The sequence below is a fragment of the Anopheles merus genome, chromosome 3L, assembly GCF_017562075.2.
Source record: "Anopheles merus strain MAF chromosome 3L, AmerM5.1, whole genome shotgun sequence".
Classification (NCBI taxonomy): domain Eukaryota; kingdom Metazoa; phylum Arthropoda; class Insecta; order Diptera; family Culicidae; genus Anopheles; species Anopheles merus.
The window spans coordinates 7,184,209-7,211,958 of NC_054085.1; the positions used below are offsets into that span (position 1 = coordinate 7,184,209).

Consider the following 27,750-nt stretch of genomic DNA (forward strand, 5'->3'; position numbering starts at 1 on the left):
ATGCCGCTCGACAATCCACAGCTGTTCAAGCACTTGCCCAGCTTAACGTGGCTCGATCTGCGCCAAGGTGACGGTGGTAGTCGTACCAATAAGGCACTGTTACACCCACTGAGTCAACTGATCACGCTCGAGTTGATGGAAAATGAACTGACCACCCTATCTGCTGAGTTTGTCTCCGATTTGCCCAGCCTTGAATCATTGACGTTGTACCACAATCAGTTGAAGCATATCGAACAGTTTGCTAAGCTGCCGAGCCTGACTTCATTAGACCTAACCTATAACCAGCTGATGACACTGCAGGAGGACGTGTTCGATAGGTTGCCTAGCCTTGCAAACCTCTACCTGGAGTGGAACATGCTAACAGGCCTACCAACCGGACTGTTCAAACATAACAGCAAGCTTACTGTATTTCATGCAGACAATCAGTATAGTTCCGGACTAGTGCTGGGTGATAAACTGTTCGCAGGACTAACGATGCTTCAAAATGTGTCTGTATCGAACTGTAAAATAACCATGCTTCCGGAAGGACTCTTTATTGGAGCTACCAAGTTAAGCAAAGTTGACCTCAGCGGCAACCTGCTGCAAAGTGTTCCAGAGAATCTATTTCGTGATTCACCTAACTTGAAGGAGCTCAATTTACAAAACAACGAGTTATTGAAGATGCTGCCTGACACGCTATTGCGGGGTACCACTCAACTGCGCATTCTTATCCTTGGCCCTAACCAAACTAACAACTATACTAACCATATCAACTACAATGATTGAATCCAATAATTGATTTTTTACCATTTTCTTTTTTTCCGTCCCACATCTATCTTGAACGGTTTTGGAGCTATCTCGAGGATAATCTGTGTATGAAAAATAGTAAAGCGATCGTGTCTCAAGCCGAGTCACTTAAAACATTCAATCTCAGTGACAACCAACATAGGGCAAATGAGGTAGATTGGCTCAAAGTTTCTATAAAAATAAACAAAAAAAAAGTGACAACCAAGTCGAACAGATGTGGAAAGAACCAAATGGAAGCAACAGTTATATTCTACCTCGACAATTGAACAAACCATATATGCCCGACTCTCTGTATACTATTAGTTTGGTGATCACTCTCAACCTTTCTTACAACGCTATCATGAAAATCTTTAGGGAATAGGAAACCTTCAATTTTTCCATTTTTCACTCAACTTGATCACAATCGTAAGTTATACACACTTCCCATTCCTATCACGCAGTGCTAAACATACTAATGCAAGCGAACACGCTTACTAACTACATCTCAACAAATTGATAGTACTATCTGCATACTATGCTGCTTGTTAGTAATCCGTACAAAGTAGATTACTGATTTTTATTTTTGTTCCGTCTATTGTTAAGACATATGATCATCTAGCTATTATATAACATTTCACAGTTGATAATTATCTCTGATCAACTTTGAACCTTATTAAATTAACATCATATGTAACAAGACAAGACCATATTACAAACAGGCTGTTGTATTTTGTGTTTAATAATTCAGTTCCAGTTTTATTCACGTTAAGTTTGGTTGCAAGATAGAGCGGGAGTGCGTAAAAAGCGAAGCTTAAGGGCGGTGGCAACGCTCATCGGATGCGATTTTATCGGACGTAATTTATATGGGATTTGACAGATAACGTCGGACGTGCGATTTCGTCGTCCGACGTTATCTGTCAAATCCCATATAAATCTCGTCCGACAAAATCGCATCCGATTAGCGTTGCCACCGCCCTAACTCGAAGGCGCGCCCGAAATTGACAGACGTCAAAAACGCGGTTGGCCAGGTAGCGCAATAATTTCCAACAGCAGGTTGGACCATACATAACATTTCCTCCCTTCTTAAAGAGGAACTATGGCGAGTACCTCAGAGGTGGGCGGCGTGCCCTGTCGCTGCGACGTAGTACTGGTGGAGTGTTTCTAGCAATTGGTTCGGGGCTGCTAATCGGTGTTGCGTACTCTGTACTGGATGACTCGGTTCCATCGGAGGACATGTCTGGGGAATCTACTCCGCTGGATCGTAGTTGTGTCGGTTGGGTGTCGCCGTAGTAGTGCCTGTGTTGATTTTCTCTACCTGCTCGGGTTGTCTCCGGTTCGTTCGTTACTTTGGTGGACTGATTGTTGCTCAGGAAAGATCTGATCTGGTCTACATGTCGCTTCAGATGTTTTCCTTGATATAAAACATCGTAATGTAGGTCTCCTAAGCGAGCATGCACCGTTGCCGGTATCCATTTATCCATTTGCGAGTTACCAGATAAGCAATAGATTTGTTGTCCCGACAAGAAAGAGCGATAATTTGCTTTGAATTCCATATGTTGCTTTTCAGTGAGTCTAGCGTGTGTGTTTTGCGGTCGAACTAGATCTAAGCGTGTTCTGATGTTTCGACCCAGGAACAGATTCGCTGGTCATTCTCCTGTTTCGTTATGAGGTGCTTTGCGATATTGTTGTAAGAAGAGATTGAGGTTTGCCTGTAGGTTATGGCTTGATGTTCCCATCGCTTTCAATGCACGCTTCACTGTCTGGACGTAGCATTCAGCTTGTCCATTCGTCGCCGGGTGGTACGGTGCGGATAGTTTATGGAATTTTACACCACTTCTTTGAAGGAACGATTTAAACTCGGCGGATGTAAATTGGGTTCCGTTATCCGACACTACTGTTACTGGCGCACCATACGTAGCAAACAGTCCATCTAGCAGATCAATGGTGGCGGCAGATGTTGTGGAGTGCGTTATTTTTACTTCGACCCACTTGCTGTACGCGTCCACCACCAGCAATAACATCGCTCCTGATACGGGTCCAGCGTAGTCGATGTGTATTCTCTCCCAAGGGTTGGATGGGTACTCCCAATGGTGACTACTGAACTTCGGTGGTGCTGTCGCTTGTTGTGCGCATTGTACACACGATTTGGCGGTTCGCTCGATTTCCATATCTATCCCTGGCCAGTAGACATAGAAACGTGCCATCGATTTCATTTTTACGATACCAATGTGCCCAGTATGTAGGTCGTTCAGGATCGCTGGGCGGAGGATTGTTGGGATAACCACCCGGTGTTCAAATAGCAGGCAGCCAGCTACCAATGTATACTTTGCTTCTGGTGCTTTGTATCCAGCGTGTGCAAGACTTCGGCCCATTTCGAGCTCCTGTAAGATTTTCCCGAGGTTAGGATCTTTGCGTGTCTCGTGCGCGATGTGTTCTACTCGTACTGGTAGCTGTTGGATCTGGTGCAAGACAAAGCTCTCAAACTCGTCTTGGGCATTTCCTCCCTCATGAAGAGAAAGGCAATTGACATCAGATAGCGTAGATGTACTTGGGATACGGGAACAATAGTCGGCATTGGTATTTTGGTTTGTTGGTCTGTATTCAATTGTAAAATTGAAGTGTGACAAATAGTCGGCATAATTCGCCATCCGACTGATGCATAGGGTTGGTAATGATTTTTCCGGATGAAAAATTTGAGTCAGCGGTTTATGGTCTGTGATCAGTATGAACTTGCGTGCGTACAAGTAGTGAAAGAATTTCTTAATGGCCCACACGATTGCCAAAGCTTCTTTATCAATGACCGGATAGCGTTGCTCGGTTGATGACAAACTGCAGCTAGCGTAGGCGATTGGACGTTCTGTTCCGTTACTCAGACGGTGAGAAAGAACTGCACCTAAGCCGGTTTTGCTCGCATCTGTAGCTAGAATTAGCGGTAAGGTTGGGTCGTATTGCATGAGGACCTGTGGTGATATTAATGTTTCTTTCACGTCTTGGTATGATTCGTCTGCTTCTGGTGACCATTCAAAATTGCTTGTTTGTAACATGTCACGCAGGACTTTCGTTCTCGCAGAGAGATTCGGAATGAATGCCGAATAATAGGTTGCTTTGCCTAAAAAAAGTTGCAACTCTTCTGGTGTTGATGGTCTTGGTGCATCTCGTATGGCTTCAACATGTTTTGAGGACTTGTGCAAACCTTCTTGGTCGATGCAGTGTCCCAAACACTCAAGGGATCGTACCGCAAACACGCATTTTGATCGATTTAGTTTTAGACCACTCTGTTGCAATCGACTTAATGTGGAATCGAGGGCTACTAGCAGTGCTTCGAAATCGGCAGCGAAAACAATAATGTCATCATAAAAACTCACTACGTTGGTTAAGCCGTGTAGTACTGTTTCCATTCGGCGCTGCCAAATAGCAGGGATATTTGCCGCGCCATACACAGCTCGTGTCGGACGTATGAGTCCATGCGTGGTGGTATTTGAGGATTTTACGAAACTCTTCATCGATTGTCAAGTGCGTGTACGCATCGGTTATGTCTAAGTGGCAGAAAAATGTGGCTCCCTTCATGCGGTTGAAAATGGTTTCCACTCTGGGTATAGGATGTTCGTCAATAATCATTCTTGGGTTTACTGTGGGCTTATAGTTGCCAGTAATTCGGATATTACCATTTTTCTTAGCCACAACGTGGGTCGGCGAAGCCCACTCGGAAAATTCCACCTTTTCGTAAAACCCTGATTTGAGTTTTTTTTCGATTTCTGCTGCGTACTTATCGCGTAACGCCAATGGCACATCTCGGGCTTTAGCAAAAATTGGCGTTGCATCAGGTTTGAGATGCACTGATGCTGGTGGTCCGGTCAATTTACCTGGAACGTCGCTAAACACGGAACGGAAACTGTCGAGCAACGAATTCAACTGGGTTTCGTGTTCTATCGTGAGCTTCGAGCTAGTAACAGCGTTGACATGTGTGTTTGGAGCTATCATTTTGCCAAGGTCTATCTGATCAACGAATTGGGCGATCCACTCACGACCGAAGAGGGCGTCTGTTTGTCCCGCTACTATGTACAGGTTTAACCGACGGGTTACCGTTCCAACAGACACGTTTACGGGCAATCGGCCCAGACAAAGGATGCGGTGACCGGTGTAGCTGGTAAACTGCCTATCTGTAGGAAGAAAAGAATAGTTTGTTTTTAGTGACCGTAACGTGGTCTCCCCCATAATCCCACACGGTGCTCCCGTGTCGAGTTCCATGCTGGTGCGTTTTCCATCAATTTTTATATCGATCATCAATTTGGCGGCGGGAGCTGAGTTGCGTATCGTATTAATGGATTGTACGGGATCGATGTTGAAATCCGCAACCTGATCAATATTCGATCGTTCGCGTGGTGTGTTTCCTGCTCGGCAAACCTGCGAAATGTGACCTTTTGTATTACATGTATGGCATAGGGCGTTGCGAAAGCGGCAAAGGCTTCTTGGATGCGGCCCACCACAGCCGTTGCAGGGCGTAGCTGCAGTGTTGTTGCTTTGTTCGTGTGTCCATCTGGAATGTGAAGCGAACGTTTTGGTAGGAGGTTCTGCTCGACGGAATGGTTGTTGCTTTTTAGTCTGAGGGTTTTCATAACCCAACTTATTGGTAGCTTCTGCTGACGCCGACGGTGTCGACGTGGAGATATCACGAACTGTATTCCGTGTGGCTTCGAGCGTTAATGCGATATCAAAAGCTTCTTTAAACGTGCTGGGGTTTTTTGCGATGATTTCGTCACAAATGTCGCGTGCTTCCATGCCGTGGAGCATTTGTTCAATCAACATTCTGTCGAGAAAATCGTCATACTCACAGTAGGCAGCCCCTTGTTTGAGTCGCAGAACAAATTATGAAATCGTTTCGCCCCTTTGTTGCAAAATGTTACGGAATTTGACACTCTCAACAAACTTGTTCTTCTTCTGGTCGAAGTGGTTCTCGAGTGTTTTTCGAAGCTCTTCGTAGGGAATTTCCTCTGGCCGCTTTGGGGTGACGAGAAATTTAAGAGCATTGTTTAATTCTGTTCCCATGTGCACGCGCGCATATTCCGCGTATTTATCGGTGGGGATATTGCTCAGTTTTAGCGCCCACTCCAGTCTGTTAAAATAGTCTTCGACTGTTGATTCATCCGACGCATGAAAAGCCGGGTGCGAGAATGTTGGCACTTTTGGTTGGGGAGCAGCGTCGTCTCTATTCACCTGCGCGTTGGGTGTACCTATTGCCGATTTTATCGCTTGGGCGATCATTGTTGAAAGCTGTGTCATAGATTCGTGATCAAGCTGAGCCATTGTGTTTTCAATCCGTTTCACTTTGCGAGGAATCCCACTTCTGACACCAAAATGTTGTATTTTGTGTTTAATAATTCAGTTCCAGTTTTATTCACGTTAAGTTCGGTTACAAGATAGAGCGGGAGTGCGTAAAAAGCGAAGCTTAACCCGAAGGCGCGCCCGAAATTGACAGACGTCAAAAACGCGGTTGGCCAGGTAGCGCAATAATTTCCAACAGCAGGTGGACCATACATAACACAGGCTGTACTGGCAAACGAATAAATAAATAAGCAAGTAAACAACATAAAGCACCTGATCCTCAAACTTCAATGCAAGATAAACTTAAGACTACTTTTACTAACTGAGTAAGTAAGTAAGTTGACAGAAACACCATGAGGCCTCCGCTGACAGTCGGTATATTATGATATGCCAAGTGACGTTTTGAGATCAGTTCAAAATCGGGTGAAACTCTTTTATCAAACAACAGATGGCGCTATGTAAGCAGAAGAAAGGGACAGGTGACGAAAACGGCAGAGGAGTACAACGGTATATACACCAATTCTTGGCCAATTGCAACGATGGTTCATTCAGCTGTTAATTTATGTTTTGTAAGCGCCACTTTTAATGCCTCAAAGAATCCACAATCGAAAGCATTATTGAAATATCGCACACTAACAGCTGACGTTGCACCAACTTACAGAACAACAGTCTAAAGGCCGGGCTACATTGATCGTACTCGCAAGTGTAATTTCGATTTTCACTAGCGCATCTGGCGGCGGCTGGTGGAAGCTTTTTTGGTCGTCGAGGGAATGGCCATGGCGGATCTCAAATTTAAGTTGTTTTTTCATCGTTTTTCGATGCGAAAATGGCTGAAATACTTGCACAACATATTTATCTACCAATTGCATAGCTCTACCAGACTAGTTTAAGTAAAAAACATGGAAAAATAACATATTTTCTGAAGCGGCTACAAATTGTTTGGCAAAATGCTTCAGTCAACCGCCGCCAGATGCGCTAGTGAAAATCGAAATTACGCTATGGAGTACGATCAATGTAGCCCGGCCTTAAAACTTCTCTTTAAGACCAGGGGACATTGTCCGTACTCGCTAGTGTAATTTCTATTTTCACTAGCGCATCTGGGGCGGCGGCTGACCGAAGCATTTTGCTCAACAATTTGGAACCGCCTCAGAAAATATGTTATTTTTCCATGTTTTTCGCTTAAATCAGACCAGAAAATTTTTGTAAAAGGTAGATACATATGTTCTGCACGCATTGCATCTATTTTCACACAGAAAAACGATGTAATTAGTACTTTATTTTGGAGTCCGGCATCGTACGCTCGGTTATCAAAAAAGCTGCTACTATCCGCCGCCAGATGCGTTAGTAAAAATCGAAATTACATTAGCGATTACGGATAATGTCACCCGGCCTTTAGGAAATCACTCTGCGGAAATTCTGCGACAACAGCATGTTTGAGGGACAACTTGTTAATAGGTACTAAATAAGTTAATAGCCATTTTTTCCATTGAAGATTGAACTTTTTGATATTTGTAATCATATAGAATCTCTCATCTATTTCTGATCGATATCATATCAGTGCTTCTTCTTTTTGTCAATTAAAGTTGTCGAAATCATGGTAAGATATTTGGCTTCCTGAAGTGAATCACCAGCGTTGAGCGAGTAATAGCATAACGTATGGCTGCTATTTTGACTAGTGTTTCATTTCTCCCTTATTTCAATACTTTGTAGCAGATTTACTGCTAACCAGACAACATAACATTTAAGAGTTGAACCAACTCAAAAAGCCACCTTAACATAATTGTTAATTGCTAGCTGAAACCATCCAGCTAAAAACATCACATTAACAGCAATCAAAATAGGTCAGATAGAAAACTTACCATGCAATAAATGCTTAGCATACACAAACCGTAGGACAGGAAGCGCGAACCGACCGCTTATAAACATACATTGTGTCATCACTGTTTGAGAATTGGTTATAAATAAAGCTTATTCGAAACAGTGAGACAGATCACAATTGACAGACACGTATATCACTCGTGTTCTAATGTATCTCCCCAAGGCTCTGCCCAACTTGGTAACCTTGTTTGGTTATCAGCTGTTTAGTCGGTTGACTGATCAGCATAACCCTTTCTTCAGCAGTAGTACAAGTTTGCACCTTAAACGATTAATACTCCCGCAGCGTTTTTACGCCGCCTGGAATCCGATACGTCGCGCAAAGTAAAGTTCCGTAATTCCACCCGTCCGTCCACAGGGGCCGGTCTGTCGTCAACTGGAACGACTTAACATCATGCCCGTCATGGGTTCAAGCCTCAAATAGATCGTGCCCCCATACGTTGGACTTACTATCCTGCTACGGTAACAAAATTTTACTGAAAGCCAAGCTCACTTCACTTGTGAGTACAGGCAGGCCTTAACCGACAGCGGTTGTTGTGCCAAAAAGAAGAAGCAGAAGTTCCACCCGTCCGTTGCATATGTGTAATCTTACCATCTTCCTAACGTAGTGAGCGAACGAAACGATTCATCCACAATTGAACCAACTTACGGTACATTCTCATCTCGATACTTCGGTTCGATCTGCACTTTTCCTCTGCATTCCGCGCATCGACGTACCGCACACAGTTCTGGTATGCAAAGGTCCGCGCCGAACCTACCACAACATTCTGTAGTTGCTGGATGGTTTATATCTTCAGAAAACCTTTATTTAAGGTGCATTATCAAATATATTCATCATTTATTGATAGAAAAAGCAAAATAAATAAATAAAGACTTTTTCCATCTTTCCCTTCAAGTGTACGTCTTAATCGCTTTGGTGTCAGGATTCATAAACCACCAAAAAACAAGATTTTTATTACTGTCATTCTCATTCTTTCGCCATTTTATAGCTGAATAATCACGACAACTCAATCATCTAATAAAACGTCTGAAAATATAAACAATGCAAATTACAGAGCTTAAGATCCGCAGTAGTCAAATTAGATCCACACGGGTGCGCACGATTGAAAATTTGTTTTGTTGATGAATTTAACCAATTTTGCATATATTTTGCCAAAAATGTTCTAAAATTTTGTTGTTTTATTTTAATTTTGGATGTTACATTATTGAATTATTCAAAAATTACCTTTTTCATGCATTTATGCGAAGTGTCCATTTTACCCGCAGTGTCCGTCTTTACCTACCTTCCTCTAAATCTGGCGCTACAACCAATTTGCGCAATTCTTTACAACGGCACGGTACTCTCTCGAAAATTATTGTAAAAATCTCTATCTACCCTAGAATTTAAACATTTTGCCGTCCTCACGAATCGTACCGTTTAGTTTTTGTGATGCCGGCAGCACAGAATAGAAACGCTACAGGTGTAGTTGGCTATTTGTTTTTGCATGTCAGTCAGATTTACAGTTTATTTAGCATCCAGATAAAACACTTTTTTTTTTCAACAGAACTGATCGAAGAACTTTCTGATGGTGAAACTCACATCGCAGCGACGTGTCACCACAGCCACCACAGCGATGAAGCCGACTTGCAAAACGATGATTTGTGACAGTCACTGCTGTAGTGTGGTGTCAACGTTTTCTAATTCAACGTAGGAATTCAGCGTAGAAATTAAGCTTAATTTGTACAGTTATGTCAAACTTTAAATTCTGATCAACAGCAAAGAAGTGAGCGAGAAATGATCAATTATTGGTGGTGTTAATTAACATGTATCGCATCACACGACAGTTTTAGTGGAGAAGTAGAGCCACCGCGGGCGGATGTAGAAGCACCCAGGGTAGCGTATATAAGTTGAATAGCTTGATCGAAGGGTTTCGTTGGTGGGTTTGTTCAGAATGAACACTACTTTTAATGGTAATATGTGAATATGTTCATAGTTATAACATGTTAATATGTTCATTCATCAAGAGACTGCAACGCCCTATTTTTTTAACGCATTAAACAGATATAATAAACAATCCAGCTCCATACAAACCCAATTCGTTTCAAACAAATCGGAGATGGTGTTGATGTTGTCAGTCGTTTTTTTAGCAGTCAGAGTTGATCGTTGATCGTAATTTTACGGATACATCGAAATTTCAGCCAAAACTCTTGCAAACATCATCAATTTTGGTCTTAACTTGTAGGATATGCGTAAAATATTAAACATCACTTGTTATATGAAATAGAATGATCTATTTGATGATTATACAACTTCTAAAGCCAAAGAAACATTTCTGGAATGATAGGATATTTATGGGGGACCAGGAAGATCGCTGGATGAAAAACGCTTCTGCTAATGGTCATGCAAGAACATTGCAAACCGTGCTGAGGATCCAAATATCAGAATCTTTTTGAATTTGATTGCTGTATGGGACAACTTTTCTTTGTATAAAAAATCAGGTTTCTTTTTGGGTAATTTTAAAAAATGTGAATATACCAGAATAAAGTAAATAAAACTAAAACTCACAAAAATCATGATTTTATTCAGTAAACTAAGCTATTTCAGGGGGGTGGGGACCATTTGTTTCGTAATTTGGGGGAGGGGGGGGGGTGTTCCAACGTTATAGGTTGTTACGCTAGCAATTTTAGCGTTACGTAATTGATGGATGATGCCTTATATAATGTTTAATTAGCCGTGCAAGGCTAAATCGTTGGCAATAAAGAGCAATATGTTTACATTGTAGATATTTTAGAAGTAGATTTTCTTCGTTGGTTTCTTTTCATTTTACCTATATTTGAAAAAACCATCAAACATACCGATAGTCTAACTGCTGATCGATTCGGAGTGGCAGTGAGAACTGGAAAGTGCGTCGACAAAGATCGCATCATGTTCTACAGCTCGGGACTGTGGCAAGTTGCTGGTCTGTTTGTGATACTGTTACGTTACAGTTTTGCACAAGATGAATTAGAAATTTACGATTATAATGATAACGAGTGTGGTGAACGGTTGGTCAAACGTCAAGAGCTAGTGAAGGGTGGCTATTCTACGCATCCGGGCGACTGGCCGTGGCATGCGGCGCTCTATCATCGGGGCTTCAATAGTCGTGATTTTGATTATGCATGTGGGAGCACCATTGTCCACCGATATCTGGTGATAATGGCTGCACACTGCGTCACGTTTGCAACCAGCCGTAGAAAACTTCCGACAGAAAATATGCAGCTGAGGCTGGGCCGGTTTAATCTCATGAACAATGAGGAGGAGTATGCCGAAGAGTTCAGTGTGATCGACACGATAGTGCATGAGGGCTATCGGCCAACAACGCTGGAGAACGACATCGCCATCTTACGGGTGGAAATTCCAATCATTTTTAATGATTACATTCAACCAGTGTGCCTTTGGAAGCGAGACGATGGGCTTGACCTGCCGAATGTTTACAACCAACCGGGCACGGTAGTTGGATGGGGTCTTTCGGAAAATAATAGGATAGGCACGACCCTGAATGAAGCACGCATGCCGGTAGTCAATTCTGGACGTGTTTAGCGAGCGATCGAGCGTTTTTCGGAAGATTCCTGCAGTCAAAAGCATTCTGCGTAGGATACAAAAATGGTGAGCTATTTTATGATGCCGTACGTAGGACACATGTTCACATTTGCTAACACACACTTCCTTAACAGGGACTGGTGTTTGCAATGGAGACAGCAGTGGTGGCATGTTTTTCCAGTTTCAAAATCGTTGGTACCTTAAGGGAATAGTGTCGTTTAGCAGCGTACACGATTATTCTGGATGGTGCAATTTGAGACAATACATAGGATTTACTGACGCATCGCAGTACATCGATTGGGTGTACGAAAATACGCCAACCAGTGGAAACGACGATCCGATACTGGGCCACCCCAACATGCGACTTATCAACCAGGGTAACTGTGGACGGAATGAGCATATGCCAGAGATGGATGAGGATCGCAAACCCATCTTAAACCAGTATCCTTGGATGGTGGTTCTACAAGCCAAAACAACTACTGAATATTTCCTTGCAATGGAGTGTTACTGAATCGAAACTACGTTTTCATGGCCGAATGTTATGATTTACAGTAAGTATAAAGCGGCACTATAAATAATTTAAAATCTTAATCAACGCGCATTATGCACCTATTTTGCTGCAGATATGAGATCACTGTGACCCTAGGTGATTACGATACGAACAGAACAAAGGATTGCGGCAAAGTGTACGGAAACATGCAGTGTCTTTCCGCCGTCCAAACGGTGTCCGTCAGTCAATTTATCCGTAAAGATGATCTGGTGCTATTCCGGTTATCCGATCCCGCTGATATCGACGGACGTCAAAATATTGAGGCAATCTGTCTCCCGGTGACTCCCGATCAGCGCATACGTCTGTACAATCGCTACATGACAGGTTGGAAGGAGAGTGGTTCTGACGCGACAATACTACAACGTGCGCTGTTGGAGGCAATCGATTTGAACAAGTGGCGAGCCGAATTTAAGGGGCGTATCGATAGCAAAACCATTTGCGTTTGGAATTTGGAAGATCCTAATCGATCAGTGGCATGCAATGATTATACGCCAGGTTCGGCTTTACAAGCAATAGATCAAAAGTCTAAACGATACTTACTCTACGGCGTGCTTAGGTATATTAGCTATTGCAGTGTTCCGGAACAGTACATTGCCATCAGTGAATATTTACTATGGATTTTGAATAATATACGTAGGTAGGAAAGAAGTGCCAGCTTGTTTCTTGTTACATGAAAACTCAACATAAAAGCTAGTATTTTATTATGTATATGCAAACATGGCATTTCTACAGCATTCTAATAAATTCTTCCTTTAAAAGAATTAAGGCTGCGCGGTGCCGTCTTCTAGGCCTTGAACCTCTTTCGGCTAGAAGACGCAATGGACAGTGCTCTTTCATCACTGGTTTGCTAAATGGCTCTATCGATTCATCGCCCTTGTTGCATCAGATAGATATCTATGCACCATCCCGAACACTTTATGTTTATTTGTCTATCGATGGACAATAATGCCTTCTCGAACCATTTTAGCAATGTTTTACAATGAGTGTTTTACAATGGATTACAATAACATAGAACATAAAAATGTGCACTATGGAACCAAATTTAACACAGAAACACGATCATTAAACTCAGTTGGCGAAATCCTCGGCTCAAAAGCGTTGCTGACGGCGTTGAAAGCACGGCACATGAGTAGGAACGGGTCAGAGGAGCCAATGTGCGTTCTACGGTCGTCGAGGGCCAACATTGCCCGAGTCCGGAGCGGCCTGGCCGGAACGTACAGGTTGATGGCAGCCAGTAGTGACGGAGAGCCAATACGGCCGTCGAGAAGTCCCGTGATGAACGACAACCTGGCTTTTCGTCTTTCGACTTAGGTCTAGAGAGACTCTACTGCTCAACCCCGTTCCAGCGCTGGTCGGTCGGACCCTATGTTCCGCATGTCGGCTGTTTTCAACACTGTTTCGGATTGCTTCGACTTCGACATCTCAACTCAGTGCTTCAAGGAACGTGGCCATTTGCCGTAGCCGCAGTGAATTGCGATACAAACCTTGTTGATGCTATGTATTGTTTTTAATGTACTGTTACTTATCTTAATTAGGCCATTCGGCCCGTTGAAGATGAAACAATAAATAATAATAATAATAATTATTATTATTATTATTATTAAATCAATTTTGCGAAGCATCCTTTTTGAGGTAGGAGGATTTTTTTTTCATTTTTCAATCTTAAAAACTAACTTTAACTTGGTTCTATGATCAATCTCCATGAAATAACCACTTTGCATACTGTTACTCATTTAGATTCTGAACATATCCGTGTTGCGTTTGATGCTTTTATTTTTAACATCAATAATAAAAAAAACCCACACAATTTGGCTGGGAGCTGTACCAATTTAATTAAACCATGGATGATAAGATTTGTGATTCCAATCTATATTTAAAAATCATAAGCCGTCATAATCATAATCATAATCATAATCATAATCATTATCATAATCATCATCTCAAGTTGACCCATTTTTAAAATGCCTAACTAATTTAGTAAGGCTCCAATAAACCTGCTTCTTCTTTGGCACAACAACCGTTTTCGGCCAAGGCCTGCCTGTGCCACTTGTGGGCTTGGCTTTAAGTGACTTATTGACTAAACATAGCAGGATAGTCAGTCCTGAGTATGAGGGCACAGTCTATTCGAGGCTTGAACCCATGACGGGCATGTTATTAAGTCGTACGAGTTGACGACTAAATCCCCTAATGTAAAACAAAGTGTATAGTTTTAAGAAACGCGTTAAAATTTACGTCCCAAATGATCGTAAGATACGAGTAAGATCTCATTTTCTTAGCTTACCTTACATTTACTCATTTACTTTTTATTTTTAGATTTACTTTACAGGGTATTCATTAACATTTTCATAATTGAAAAAGATAAAACAATGTTTCCATTATCATCATTACAAGCTGTGCCTTATCTCTTTATAAAGGCCAGAGGACACTGTTCGTAATCGCTAGTGTAATTTCTATTTTCACTGTCGCATCTGGTGGCGGCTAGTGGACTCTTTTTCGTCATCCAGGGAATAGTCGTGCCGGATCTCAAATTTAAGTTGGTTTTTCACCGTTTTTAATGCGAAAACGGCTGAAATACTTGTACAACATCATTTATCTATCAATTACAATGCTTGTCTAGTCCAATTTAAGTGAAAAACATAGAAAAATAATATATTTTCTGAAGCAGCTCCAAATTGTTTGTCAAAATGCCTATCAGTCGCCGCCAGATGCATTAGTAAAAATCGAAATTACACTAGCGAGTACGGACAATGTCACCCTGCCTTTAGATTGAGAAATTCAGTGGTCTTCTACCTGTGGTCCGTGGCGTTATGAAAGCTTATTTCAATACATATCGTGCAGTTTATTTCCCACAGTCAAGATAAAATTTTCATCAGGGAGGTCTAGAATAACATTTAAATATATTTTTGATTAAAAACTTTGAACGAAGTCTATAAAATGTATGCCTTCAATAAATCTGGGCCGCTACAAATGTATTTTCAAAGCCAAGTGATCTGCAATATTTAAAAGGTTGGTGAGCACTATTTTGCGCACATGGTTCCTATAATTAGTCACATACTTCTGGTATTTTTTATCCGTCTCCGTTCTACAAACGCATCGGGTGCGTATAAAGGGTTGTTACTACGAATGAAACAATTAGTGAGTATCTTTGTTCGACTTTTTTTCAAACTGTCGCTGACGTATTATTAAGTTTCATTTCGATTAGTTTTGTTTGTAAGTTTTCGTAAGTTCTCTCGATTAATTTTTGTTAGCACCTTCGATGGCGCTTATTACTCCAAAGCTTGTATGCCTTGAACCTATCTGACCCAGACCATGGCCGAACTTAGCATAATTATTTCCCTAATTTCCCCTAATTTTATCCTATTCTCCTTCCGTTGCACCATCTGGTGTCAGCTGTTGTATTTGTAATTGTAAAGAAAGCTTGTTTCCTGTAAAACTCTTTAATTGACGCCTTTACTTATCGTACTAAGTTTGCATTGATTGTGTTGTTACGCCTGGTAACAATTTGGTGAGTAGCTGGATAGACTTTCTTAGAACTGGCTTGTTTGTATATAATATGTATTTGCTCAGTTTAAAAATTAGTCTTTCTTCGGTCGATTGACTTTTGCTACTGGCCTAACTTTCTCGATGGCGCCTATTTTTACGAACAGCTGATCAGTCTTGACCGCATTTGACCCTATTTCGCGACCGCTGCCGAACTTTATCCTAATTGGCCCTATTTTTGATAATCTAGCTGTTTCGCCTTTGGTCGAAGATCTTTTTGTCCTTATCTGTTTTACAGCGCCATCTGGTGCTTTATTCGTATATTATTCAAGCTGTCCTTGACAGCTCGTTGTTTTATAAACATTACGGCTGCTGATCTACACGAGGTAGATATCGTGCCAACAGATTGAGATGAGGGAAGATATAAAATGTACCATGTTTGTATAGTTGTTCGAAAACATTTGTTAAATCGAAAAATTATTGTTTATAGTTGCATTATATTGTATAAATTTCCTTAGAAGTGTTATATTTTCAGAGAGGAATACGTAATCGAAAGTTTTCCAACCGAAAAGCTCATCTTTTATATTGATTGTATCTTCGGAGTAATTTTCTGAAAACTACTAGCTGCAGGACTGTTGTAAAGTACATCAATTACTTTCCCGTATAACCATTTGATCGAAGAAGTCTCGCATTCGAGAAAATTTGCCCGTCCAGTTTGAGCTAGATCGAAAAAAGGCTCCTTTCGGATCGGAAAAGGAAAATCGATCCTTATGATCAAACATCCAACAAGCTGCAAAGTACTCCGCAAATATGTCATGACAGAACTGAGGAATACCATCTCTAACTCCATGTACTATTCCCGTGAGCCCAGACACTTTAGCAATATCCTGTAAGCATTGATCACTATCGCGTAGTTCATCCGAAGTAAGCAGCTCAGATCTCGTTGGTTTGTCAAACAAAACAAACATCGCCATCAAACAGACTTGTGATTTGGTTATAATATTCTTATACTGGCTGTGTTGATCAGGAGAAAGGCTACCAAACTTGTTTGGATCGAACATACTTGTCAATAGACCTAACCAATCCACTTGATAAGCTTCCATAATGTATTCCAATAATTTGAATTTTCGCTGGTTTCCAGCATATGTGTCATCCTTAAAGAAAGCAACGTAATGAAATGCATTCCATCCATTTCTTGAATTCACTTCCGACAGATCAAAACCGTTGGCAATCAAGCAATGCAACATGAAAACACAACCGTTTTGAGCCGTCCAATGAAGAAGGTTGCGCCCTTCATTGTCGATACTGTGCAGATCGATTGATTGATGCAGGAGGTATTTGAATGTAGGTATTAATCTTTTATGAGAAATGGTTCTCTTCAACTTCACTAACCATTGCATGATGTACCGAATAAGCTCGTTCTGGATGATGGTATTAGTTTTACGAACAATGTACCTGATTACCTGTAAATTACCTCCTTTAGTGCGTAAATTAGTAGACGTTTGATTACATCTCGTTCAGGGCGCGGTTCATCTTCAAAACATAGGGAATGATTTGGAATACAGCAGTTAGAGGGATAGTGATTTACATCCACAAACGACAAGTCACAATCATTTTCCACATCACAGTGCATCGACTCTTCCATATCTTCTACTGTGTGAATATTTAGATTAATGCAGAGTTGTTGAAAGAGTACGATCAATGCTTTCATATTTGTATTTTTAATAGCACATTTAACAGTATCAATAAGTGTTTCATTATCCACTTCTTTAAGCAGAGAATCGTTTAACTCACTTGCAATAATCGTTGCAATATTGATAGCTCGATACTTTAATGCTACTTCAAAAACCGCAATTAATGTTTCTTGCGGAATTTTATCACTTAATTGTAATACTATTTGTTCAAATAATACATATATATTACACCTTACGATTTCGTGTAAGACCGATACATTTTGCAAATCAGGCAGGGGCGAAAATATGTCAACACGTTTTTCGTCGATCAAATACTTTGCTAAGCTAGTTTGAAAGCGATCTGAAGCCAGTTTGGTATAATCATGTGTCTCTAAACATTTGAAGCAGATATGTGCATGGTTCAATAAATCTCTTAAGTCATTTGCCACTGTTTGTTCGACCAAGACATTCTCATCTACAGTAGCTTGAAGATCTAATAGAATGTCAATCGATTCATTATTTTCATAGGCAAAAGCATAATGCATAATGAAAAGCACATCAAGCACCTTTTCTTCCGATTGGTTGAGTACCGCCATGTGAAGTTCACAGTAAATGCTTTCCTTTAAAACCATTCGATCGAAAAAGTCTCGCATTCGAGAAAATTGGTCCGTCCAGTAGGAGCTGGATCGGAAAAAGGATCCTTTTCTGAATCGATCCTTGTTATCAAACAGCCAACAAGCAGCAAAGTACTCCGCAAAAATTCTATGACAGAACTGAGGAATCCCATCTCGAACTCCTTGTACTATTCCTGTAAGATCTGAAGCCTTTTCAATGTCCTGCAAGCATTGATCACCATCGCGTAGTTCGTCCGAAGTAAGCAGCTCAGATCTCGTTGGTTTGTCAAACAAAACAAACATCGCCATCAAACAGACTTGTGATTCGGTCACAATATTCTTATACTGGCTGTGTTGATTAGGAGAAAGGCTCACAGCGAGGCTGCCAAACTTGTTTGGATCGAACATACTTGTCAAGAGACCGAACCAATCCACTTGATAAGCTTCCATAATGTATTCCAATAATTTGTATTTTCGCTGGTTTCCAGCCCATGTGTCATCCCTAAAGAAAGCAACGTAATGAAATGCATTCCATCCGTTAGTTGAATTCATTTCCGACAAATCAAATCCTTTGTCAATCAAGCAGTGCAACATGAAAACACAACCGTTTTGAGCCGTCCAATGAAGAAGGTTGCTCCCTTCATTGTCGATGGAGTGCAGATCGATTGATTGATGCAGGAGGTATTTGAATGCAGGTATACATCTTTCATGAGAAAGGTTTCTCTTCAACTTCACTAACCAGTGCATGATGGTTCGAATAAGCTCGTTCTGGATGATGGTGTTAGTCTTGCAAGCAATGTACCTGATTACGTGTAGGTTACCTTCTCGCACTGCGTAAATTAGTAGACTTTCGATTACATCTCCTTGAGCAACAGTTTCATCTCCGGATTGATTGATACAACAGAAAGAGGAACATATATCTACAATCATAGGTGGTAAATTACTTTCTTCTTCAGCAACACTGGGTATGTCTTCCATATCTTCAACTGTGTGAATATTTAGATTAAAGCAGAGTTGTTTGAAAAGTAAAATAAAGGAGTTCATGTTTTTTCTCTCAATGGCAAACTTCAGAGTACCAATTATTGCTTCATTATCAACTGCCTTTGGAAGAGAAACGTTTAACTCACTCGCAATAATCATTGTCGTATCGTGTGTTCGATATATGCCTGGCTTTTCCAACAATGCTATGAATTTGGCTTCCTCAATCTTTCCTCTCGATTGAATGACGAATTGTTTAAATAAATCTTGCATGTTATCTACTATCATTGCCTCTACGATCGATGCGTCGTGTAGATCAACCTGAGGATGGAATATGTCAACACGTTTTTCGTTGAGCAAATACTCGACCACTCTTCGATGAAAGCTTTCTGCGAACATTTTGGTATGTTCATAAGCGTTCAAACATTGTCCACATAGATCTGCATGGGTTAATAGACCACCTAATTTACTTGCAACTGTTAGTTCAAGTAAGGTTTGCTCATGCACTATCGCCTTATGTTTTAACAGCGTGAGAATCATTCTGATTTTCCCAAAAACAAACGCATAATCTAATGCACTCCAGCCTAAAAGCCCATCCTTCACATTGATTGATTCTTCTGATAAGTTTTCCAGTAACTGTTCGATGGTGTCTAAACGTTTATCCACAACAGCCAAGTGTAATGGTAAACGTCCAAGAGCATCCTTCTTCTCGACTGCTACAGGACTGTTGTGAAGTATATCATCCACCTGTGCGTTCGATCGGTTGAGCACAGCCATGTGCAGTTCACAACCAATGCTTTCCCTTAAAACCATTCGATCGAAAAAGTCTCGCAGTAGAGAAAATTCGTCCGTCCAGTAGGATCTCGATCGGAAAAAATCTACTTCCCTGAATCGATCCTTATTGCCAAACAACCAACAAGCGGCGAAGTACTCTGCAAATATTCGATGGCCGAACTGCGGAATGTCATCTAGGACACCTAAAACAATTCCAGTCTTTTCACTTCCCTGAAGTATTTCCTTTATGTAGCTGGTGACTAACAGTTGTTCTTCGTTTGACAACAGCCGTTTTCGTTCTTCCTCATCAAAAAGGGTAAGAATCGCAAACAGCTTTAGCTTTTCTTTGCGATCCTTGTTAGCTGACAAAGTTAGTTGCTGCAGAGCAGGAATGAGTAGCGCTGTATCGGTTGTGCCACATTTATCTGCGTTCAATATTTGTAGCTTTTGTTCGACAAAATTTGTTACTAATTGAAGTTGATCTATGTACTGTTGGTCGCTTATCGCTCTTTCAACAGTTCGGCTAGAAAAATCGACATACCGCTCCAGTATTGGTAACAGCATCGCACATCTCATGTGTAAAAACAAGGGTGTAGACATTAATTTGCTCATACTTCTGAAGTTTAGAACATACAAAAGATACAACACACGATAACGGTCGTTTTTGTTGCATTTTTTCCAATCAGCTGACATGCGCCAAAGATAATTGTATAAGAGATTTAGTTGATCTGTCATTGAGAACGGGCTTAGCTGGTATATCTCACAGTTATGGAATGTTTTCTTCAATTCCGCTATGAAATTGTATGGCCTTGAGGAGATATACAACTTATAAATTCCAGCAAAAGTCGCCAGTCTGCCCAAATACGACATCACAAAATCCTTATAATGTGGGGCAATTTCATCAAATCCATCAAAAATGATAACAAATTGCGATGAGTTGAGCTTTTCCACAAACAACCGGACCACTAGCAATTGTTCTACACTCAGCGACAACGTGGTGGCCGTACCATCGTCAAGCGCTACTTTTCCGCCCGAAACTGCTAAAATTTGAGCCGTTTGCTTGGCCTGGTTTCTAATTTCATTCGATTCATAGGCAGATAGAATGCTTACAGTAGTTGCAAACAGCGTCAGTTGAAATAGACGTAACAGGATCCTTATTGTGGTTGTATCATCCAAAGATGTGAGGTGTGCTTTCTGCAATTCGTTGAAATCCGCAGAATACTTAAAAGCATGCATACGAATCACACACAAAGAGGGATCGTTGCGCGATAAGTGTGACGCAAGCCAGGTAAAATAGGAGGTCTTTCCACACCCCGCATCATCTAGAATGATGTGCACTTTCGATTGGTCACTAAACTTGTACGGCATTTGGCAGATGAGACTTGCTTGTGATGTGATGGCCAAATCCAACCTTTCAACTGTATCTTGTCCAGGAAGTATTAAACTATCAAAAGATGGTTTCTCAGAATAGTTTCCATGAAAGCCATCAAATCGAAGTTTCGATTCTACGACACTATTTTCTGACTTTGTTTCATCATCATTATATGGCTGTAGAGTACGCGGAATGAACCATGAGCTGATCGTTTGAAAGTTCCGTTGATTTATGTTTTTAACCTCATTTTGATCGATTTGATGACCATATCTATCCAGAACTTTGCATAACATGCTCAACGAATCCGTTTTTCGCACAATCTGATTGAGAGCGATTGTTGTTTCAAAGAGAAACAACTGTTTATATCGCTCAAAAAGCTGTTCCCTTGACTCCTTGGTAAGATCACTAACTAATAAACAATCTTCTGGTGGATCATTTTCAGCAACTTGTTCAATGACGATGAGTTTAATTATATCGGCTCTTGCATAATTCTCAATATTGGCAAATAGCTCTTCGTCCAATGCGCCAAGAATCGTTATAATAGTATAAGTAGATAGTCCGACCTCAGAAATAAACTTCATCACATCTGAAAGAACAGTACACAAGTTGTCTTTGAATTGACCACCTGTACTATCTACAATTAGACAGTTGTAGTCAAGCAGCTGTGCCGTTTGTTGCACAATCACTGAACTCATTTTCATGTTAGCTGTGGTATAATATCGATGAATACGATCGCATGAATTTTCATTAAAGAAATTATGAATTTTAAGACTCCTGAGAGAGCAAGGTTCTAAAGCAATGGTTGAATACAAATTGCTTTCGCTGTCTAAATATCGCTTGGTAAACTCTTCAATCTTACAGTAACTATCGTTTACTTTTAGTTCTATGAACTTCTTTTTAATGTTTTCGAGATTTATATCATCACGTGGATTTTCTCTCAGAGCGTGAAGGAGTATGTTTTGTAGATTTTCAAACTTATCTTTCTTATCATTGACCCACGGTGGCATCAGCTCAAGCGCTTGTTCCAGCAGCTCTGTATCATTTTTTGTACCGCACACTAACAAGAACTTGTCACTAAATTGTTGAATCATAGCGTCAACTTTTCCATACGGCTCATCAACTCGTGAGTTGGAAAACAGTTTCTCAAAACTGCTTGCTATCAAAATGTTTGCCACTTCGGGTTTCTCTTTCGGTGCATTTGATTTGTCTTTTTTACTTCCTAGAGAAGTCTGAAGCATCCCTGCAAGGGTTTTTCCTGCAGTACTTTGTGGCTGTTCGATCAACTTGTATACGCCCGGCTTAACCTTTTCAACGCAGGCTGCAATTAAATCACTGTACAGTTGAAAGATATAGCAATCTTCCCCATTAATTTCCTTTTTGTCTTTGATGCAAGATGCAAGCATCTTTCCTAGCTCTTCCAAACTGGTTTTTCTTAGCCTATTTTGTATGGTATTGTTTTGCTGATTTATGATGTAACTTTTTCCACCGATACTTTCTAGCAAAGGTGAGATGCCGTCAGCAGATGGTTGTGCTAGAGGTACAATTATCGTAACCTTATCATCTACCTTTACGTTAGTACACAGGACGTACCTATGGGGCGCTTTCAAGGCGTTAGCATTGTGCTCAGATGCATCCTCACGGCGGTGTTGAAGCTCCAGATATGACGCAAAGTAGGTAGGGATGGAATAGGGACCCTTTGAAGTAGGTCCACTAAGTAAATCATGATGTGTAATACACTTCAACTTTCCCACTGGAACTTTATGTTTAGCTTGAATGTAAACAGTACCCTTGGGTACAGTTGCATTTTCGTAGTGCAGGACTATGTCGTCGAACTTGCCACCATCCTTGTTTTCCATCGTGATCTCGAATTTTGATAGTTGTCGTTCACAGTGTAGATTGAAAGCTCGAAGAAGTATAATCATTCCTAGTTGTAGGTGGTAAAACATACCATGATAGGAAGACGTTCCCTTGGCTTCGTTTTCATCCGATGGTCTTGAGATTTTGCTGGCTGACGGTATCGAGCCATTGTTTTCAGCTGTTGCACTATGGTCAAATGACGCTTTCCGTTTTTGCGCTTGTCCATTCATGATTTGGGTTCCTGTAAATAGACATGCAATAAACCCACCTATATCGTGTAATAATTGGCGGCCGATAGAAATATAAGGCGCAATGAGTACCTGCTTCAAATTGCCGATGAATCGAAACTGTACAAATTAAACTGGGATTGAGTTGGTGTTTTCAACGATGATTTTAACTGTAACAACAGAAATATGTAGAGAAATTTAAATCAATTCATAGCTCTTGTCTTCTTACACTTTTGATGAGAGAAAGCAGACTATGGTATTGAGCCGTGTTGTTTGAATAATGCCGTACACTAAAAGTGTCTTAATTTAGGTTGCTCAATAAATCGATGGTAGACACAACATTTTCGTATTTTTTGCAAATATCTTGTCCAGTACTTAAGCCAGATTTAAAATGTTGATACCATTTGATAAATTAGCCTTTCTTAGCTTTGTTTTCAAAACTATAGTTCGTCAGACTGATCCCGTGGTATAGTCGTCAACTAGTACGACTTAACAACATGACATGGGTACAAGTTCCACTTGAACCGTGCCACTAAGTGCTGACTACATTCAACTACATGTACAGGTAATTACAAGGTTTCTCACAATTTATTGGTCAGTTCCCATGATTTTTCGACCTATCTCATAGATTTTTGGTTCTTTCTCAAAATTTATTGGTATTTTCCGATTGGATATCAATACAATTGGACCAAAACATTTTGAAAACGGCCAAAAAATCGTGGGAACGCACCAAAAAAATATGGGAACCAACCAAAAATTGATGGGAACCAACCAATAAATCGTGGGAAACCCTGTAATTACTCACTGATAGCCAAGCCCAGCTGTAGTAAAGGCAAGCCTAGAGCGATTACGCGTCAAATAAAAAGGGGAAGGTTATCATACTTTATCTGTTCAATTTCAGCCAAAGTTTACAAAAACACCATAACTTGAAGTAATACAAAAAAATGTACACCTTTGACTACATGGGCGAATGTGTCATCTTTGAGTCCGTAATCTTATTTTTCATGAGCAAAAGGAGCTTTTTTGGATGTCTGTTTTGGTTAATTCTGCAGTTCTGCAATTGTCATACCACTATGAATCTATAGGATCTTATGGGTATTGCCCGTACACTTGGACCATATTTTGATACACCTCATTTACTATTTACCTTGAAACATCTATTATTAGCTGTGTTAAATAATAAATGAAAAAAATGCAAATAACGACATACCTGTCACCCAAATGGTAGGGCGGTTCGAATAAATTTAACTTCACGAAGTTTAAAAGCTGTCCTAATATTTTAGATTTTTGCTGCTGTTCGTTAGCCACTGTAAATTAATGAAACCTGCAAAAAAATTTATCTAAGATCCGTACGCAGTCTTATCATTATACAATGAAATTTGACTGCGATTGTGTGCAATTTGCAATGACTACACCATTCAATTAAACATAATACTGCGCGTCCGAGGTTTTATTTTAATACACAATTTTTGGAATGATAGTAATCCATTAAAGATGATTTCCGTGCTAGAGTCTTCAAGCGTACGGACTTGTGCACCATTGGTTAAACTCATAGGCACATCAGAATTGAGTAATTACGATTCTATCATATCAAATTGGGTGGACAAAATGTTGAAGTCTGCGCGATAAAATTGAGAGCGATTAATCATTGATGAACCAGTCGTTCATCGAAATACAAGTCTACACGAATAGTGAAAGAATGATCGGTTCTAGCAGCAAATGAGCCACACTTACACTTACACGACAAACACCACACTTTACAAACTGAAAAGGACCGTATTGCTTGTGCAAACTTTGATGGTGGTCTATTTCTCTCTAACTTACCCAGGTGGCTTAACCCTGTCCAATCAACACACTGTGAGAAGTTGAATGATTGAACTGCAGAGGTCTGTAATCGTTAAACGAAGAAATAAAATTGGCGGGTAATCTTATCGTGTGAAGCATATGTTATTACCTTCTATTCCAAGCTCTTTTTTATGAGAATAATGATAAGGAAACGATATCTGAAGAATCCCCACCCTCCTCATCATATATGCAAGTGTACATGTTAGTCGATTGCAAACCATCGGAGTATCAAAATTTTCAACTTCACGCACTTTACTGCATATGGTCATATCATCCATCATTATAAAACCTTATCAATGTTTTTGCCTTCCTTCTTTTTTCCATGCATGCGAAAAAAAAATCTTCTAGATGTACTCGATTTGGAAACGATTCGTTCCTTAGAATTCGATCGGCTTTCAATAATTCGTATCATTTGTTTGACTACAATCTATCTGTGTCTCGTTGCCGTTTACCTCTTCTTGACTCCGTAAGCTTTTCTGCTTGGTCGCTACTTTATAAGCCTTCCGTAGGCGTTATCCAACAATTACGTAACGCTAAATGGGGTGGGGAGGTGTCGTCAAACGTTACGATTTGTTACATGGGGAAGAGGGGGAATTTAACTTTTGTTACGTAACGCAAAATAAAATGATTGAATTACGAATAACAAATGAGTTAAAAACGAGGATTCTTCTTGATAACTTCATAACCTTCGCGGTTATGCCGGTCTAAAAAGAGTCTCGCTTAGTTACTACGGTAAAAACTTAACACAAGATCATGCAGTTACGTTGCATTCCGTTACTGCCACGACCACAGTTTTTTTTTTTTTTTTTTTTTTTTTTGTCAAAGTTGATCATTCGTCGTAATTTTATAAATATATCGAAAATGTAGCCCAAACTCTTAATAACATTGACGATTTTGCTGATTGTTTGTAGGACATGCGTACCTTATTAAACATCACATGTTATGTAAAATATAATAATCAATTTGATGATGATACAACATCGAAAGCCAAAGAAACATTTCTGGAAAGATGGACAAATTTATGGGGGATCAGGAAGATGGCTGGATTAAAAAACGATTCTGACGATGGCCATGAAAGTAAATTGCAAACCATACTAAGGGTCCCATTACAAGAATCTTTTTGAATTTCGTTGCTGCATGGGACAACTTTTTTACATAAGATAGAATGTAAATTTTAAATGGTTGATATGAAAAAATGTAAATATACCAGATTAAAGTTATAAAAAAGTAGAATAAATACTCCCAAAAAATCTGATTTGGTGTCCATCTGTTACGTAATTTGGTCGATGGGGGGGGGAGGAAGGGGGGGCTTCTTCCAACGTTATTACAAACGCGTTATTACATTTGCAATATATTTCAATGAAGCTTTTGCATTTTCCCCTTTTTATAAAACGTCAAAATCTAAATTTGCATCTTTCAACAACTTAAAAATTGGAAACAAAACCCAATCGTCTTTAACACCATACATTGTTTGAAAACACCAATTGGATTCCAAAAGAACCTATATGTTTGCGCCTAAATGTATGCATTAGTGAATTCACAGCATATGATCTAGATCAGTTAGAAATGAATATTAGCGATATTAGTATTAGTGTTAGGGATAGCGTAAGAAACAAATTTGTAAATAAAGAACCAATAGAGAAACCAAGCTATCTGGACGTGCCCCTGAGTGAACACCTGAGCCATCCAAACACTATCCAAAAAGGGTGCCATCGAGTCCACATCCCGCCACATAAAGTTCCCTTCAGAAAGAATCAATGTCAAGTGTTCCAACACTATCAGAACCTTTGAAGAATCCTTTATAGCATGATTTATATGTTTCGCAATCCATCGTTATTAAATTATTCCAATTCCAAATGAAGATTGTTTACATTTTTCAATATATTACAAACAAACGAAACAAGAGTTTTTACGTTTCAAATTTAAATTTACCTTCAATGATGGTTGTGCATACGTTTTGCTTCAAATTGCGAACTGTAGTCAATAACGCACACCGCATGTCAAACTCATATAATCATTTGGATAAGAATGGCAGTAAATTTGTTCAACAGTTCCCGCAACATTGCGATATTAATCGATGAACGCAACCTACTCCTAGGACGCATTGGAATAATTCAATACTCGAAAGAAACAAAAAACACGATCGAGCCCGGTGTTGGAGTGTAGCATAACTGATATACAGTACTTATTATAAACCACACTATCAGCTATAGACACATTTTAACACACTTCGGCCAAGTCACACTAATTAAACTCATTCATTATAACACTCTCAGCTAATCAGATCACACTTTACCGACATACCGGGAAGAGTTCAGGCCACATCGTTCATATAAAAACAATTGTTACACACTTATTGAAAACACCCAGAACATACATAATAAGCATATCAGGCGTTACTACACCAAACTAGGTGAACTGATAACGCACAGCAACTTACAACCTCAGCGACGAAAACATCCCTTCTTTAGCAGCAACAAAAGAAGTGAAACTTCCTTTTGCAATACATTCTAACCACAGCTTAGGCACACATCGAAAAACACCTCGCACCAATTCAATTTATAAATTGTTACCAAACGTTGGCAGTAAGAGAAATTTCTTTAAGGTTTCTATGATCGCCTGGACGATCAAGTGTTGAAAAGTGCACTTCGAACTAAGTTTACTTCCACCTCGGCTCAAGTCAGCAAAATACTGGCCTACCACGACGGTGCTCGACGCCCAGTTGTGTATGGACGATCAGCACATTAAATGGCGACTGTGACCTTAATCTGCAACAGACGGGCAGATGTTTATGTAAATTCAAGCAAAATGTAAAGCGTAAGTGACGTATTAACGCGCGGAATGCCATGGGAAGCGTAT

General features: G+C 40.2%; 1 protein-coding gene and 1 pseudogene across 12 annotated transcripts; one reads left to right on the forward strand and one right to left on the reverse strand.

Moving 5' to 3' along the window:
- On the forward strand, nt 1-12,859 carry LOC121598908 (annotated as a pseudogene).
- A 615-nt stretch (nt 12,860-13,474) lies between these two features.
- Nucleotides 13,475-27,750, reverse strand: LOC121599017. 12 transcript variants are annotated; one of them, XM_041926482.1, is made up of 5 exons: nt 27,332-27,750; nt 24,871-24,934; nt 24,257-24,370; nt 23,140-23,216; nt 13,475-23,060 (listed from the first exon to the last, which is right to left on the reverse strand). In XM_041926482.1, exon 5 carries the CDS (start codon nt 23,047-23,049, stop codon nt 17,011-17,013), a length of 6,039 nt encoding a protein of 2,012 aa, XP_041782416.1. In that variant the 5' UTR covers nt 23,050-23,060; nt 23,140-23,216; nt 24,257-24,370; nt 24,871-24,934; nt 27,332-27,750; the 3' UTR covers nt 13,475-17,010. The 12 variants fall into 12 exon arrangements, with proteins under 12 accessions (XP_041782416.1, XP_041782415.1, XP_041782417.1 ...); XM_041926481.1 differs by having other exon boundaries at nt 26,824-27,750; XM_041926483.1 differs by lacking the exon at nt 24,871-24,934.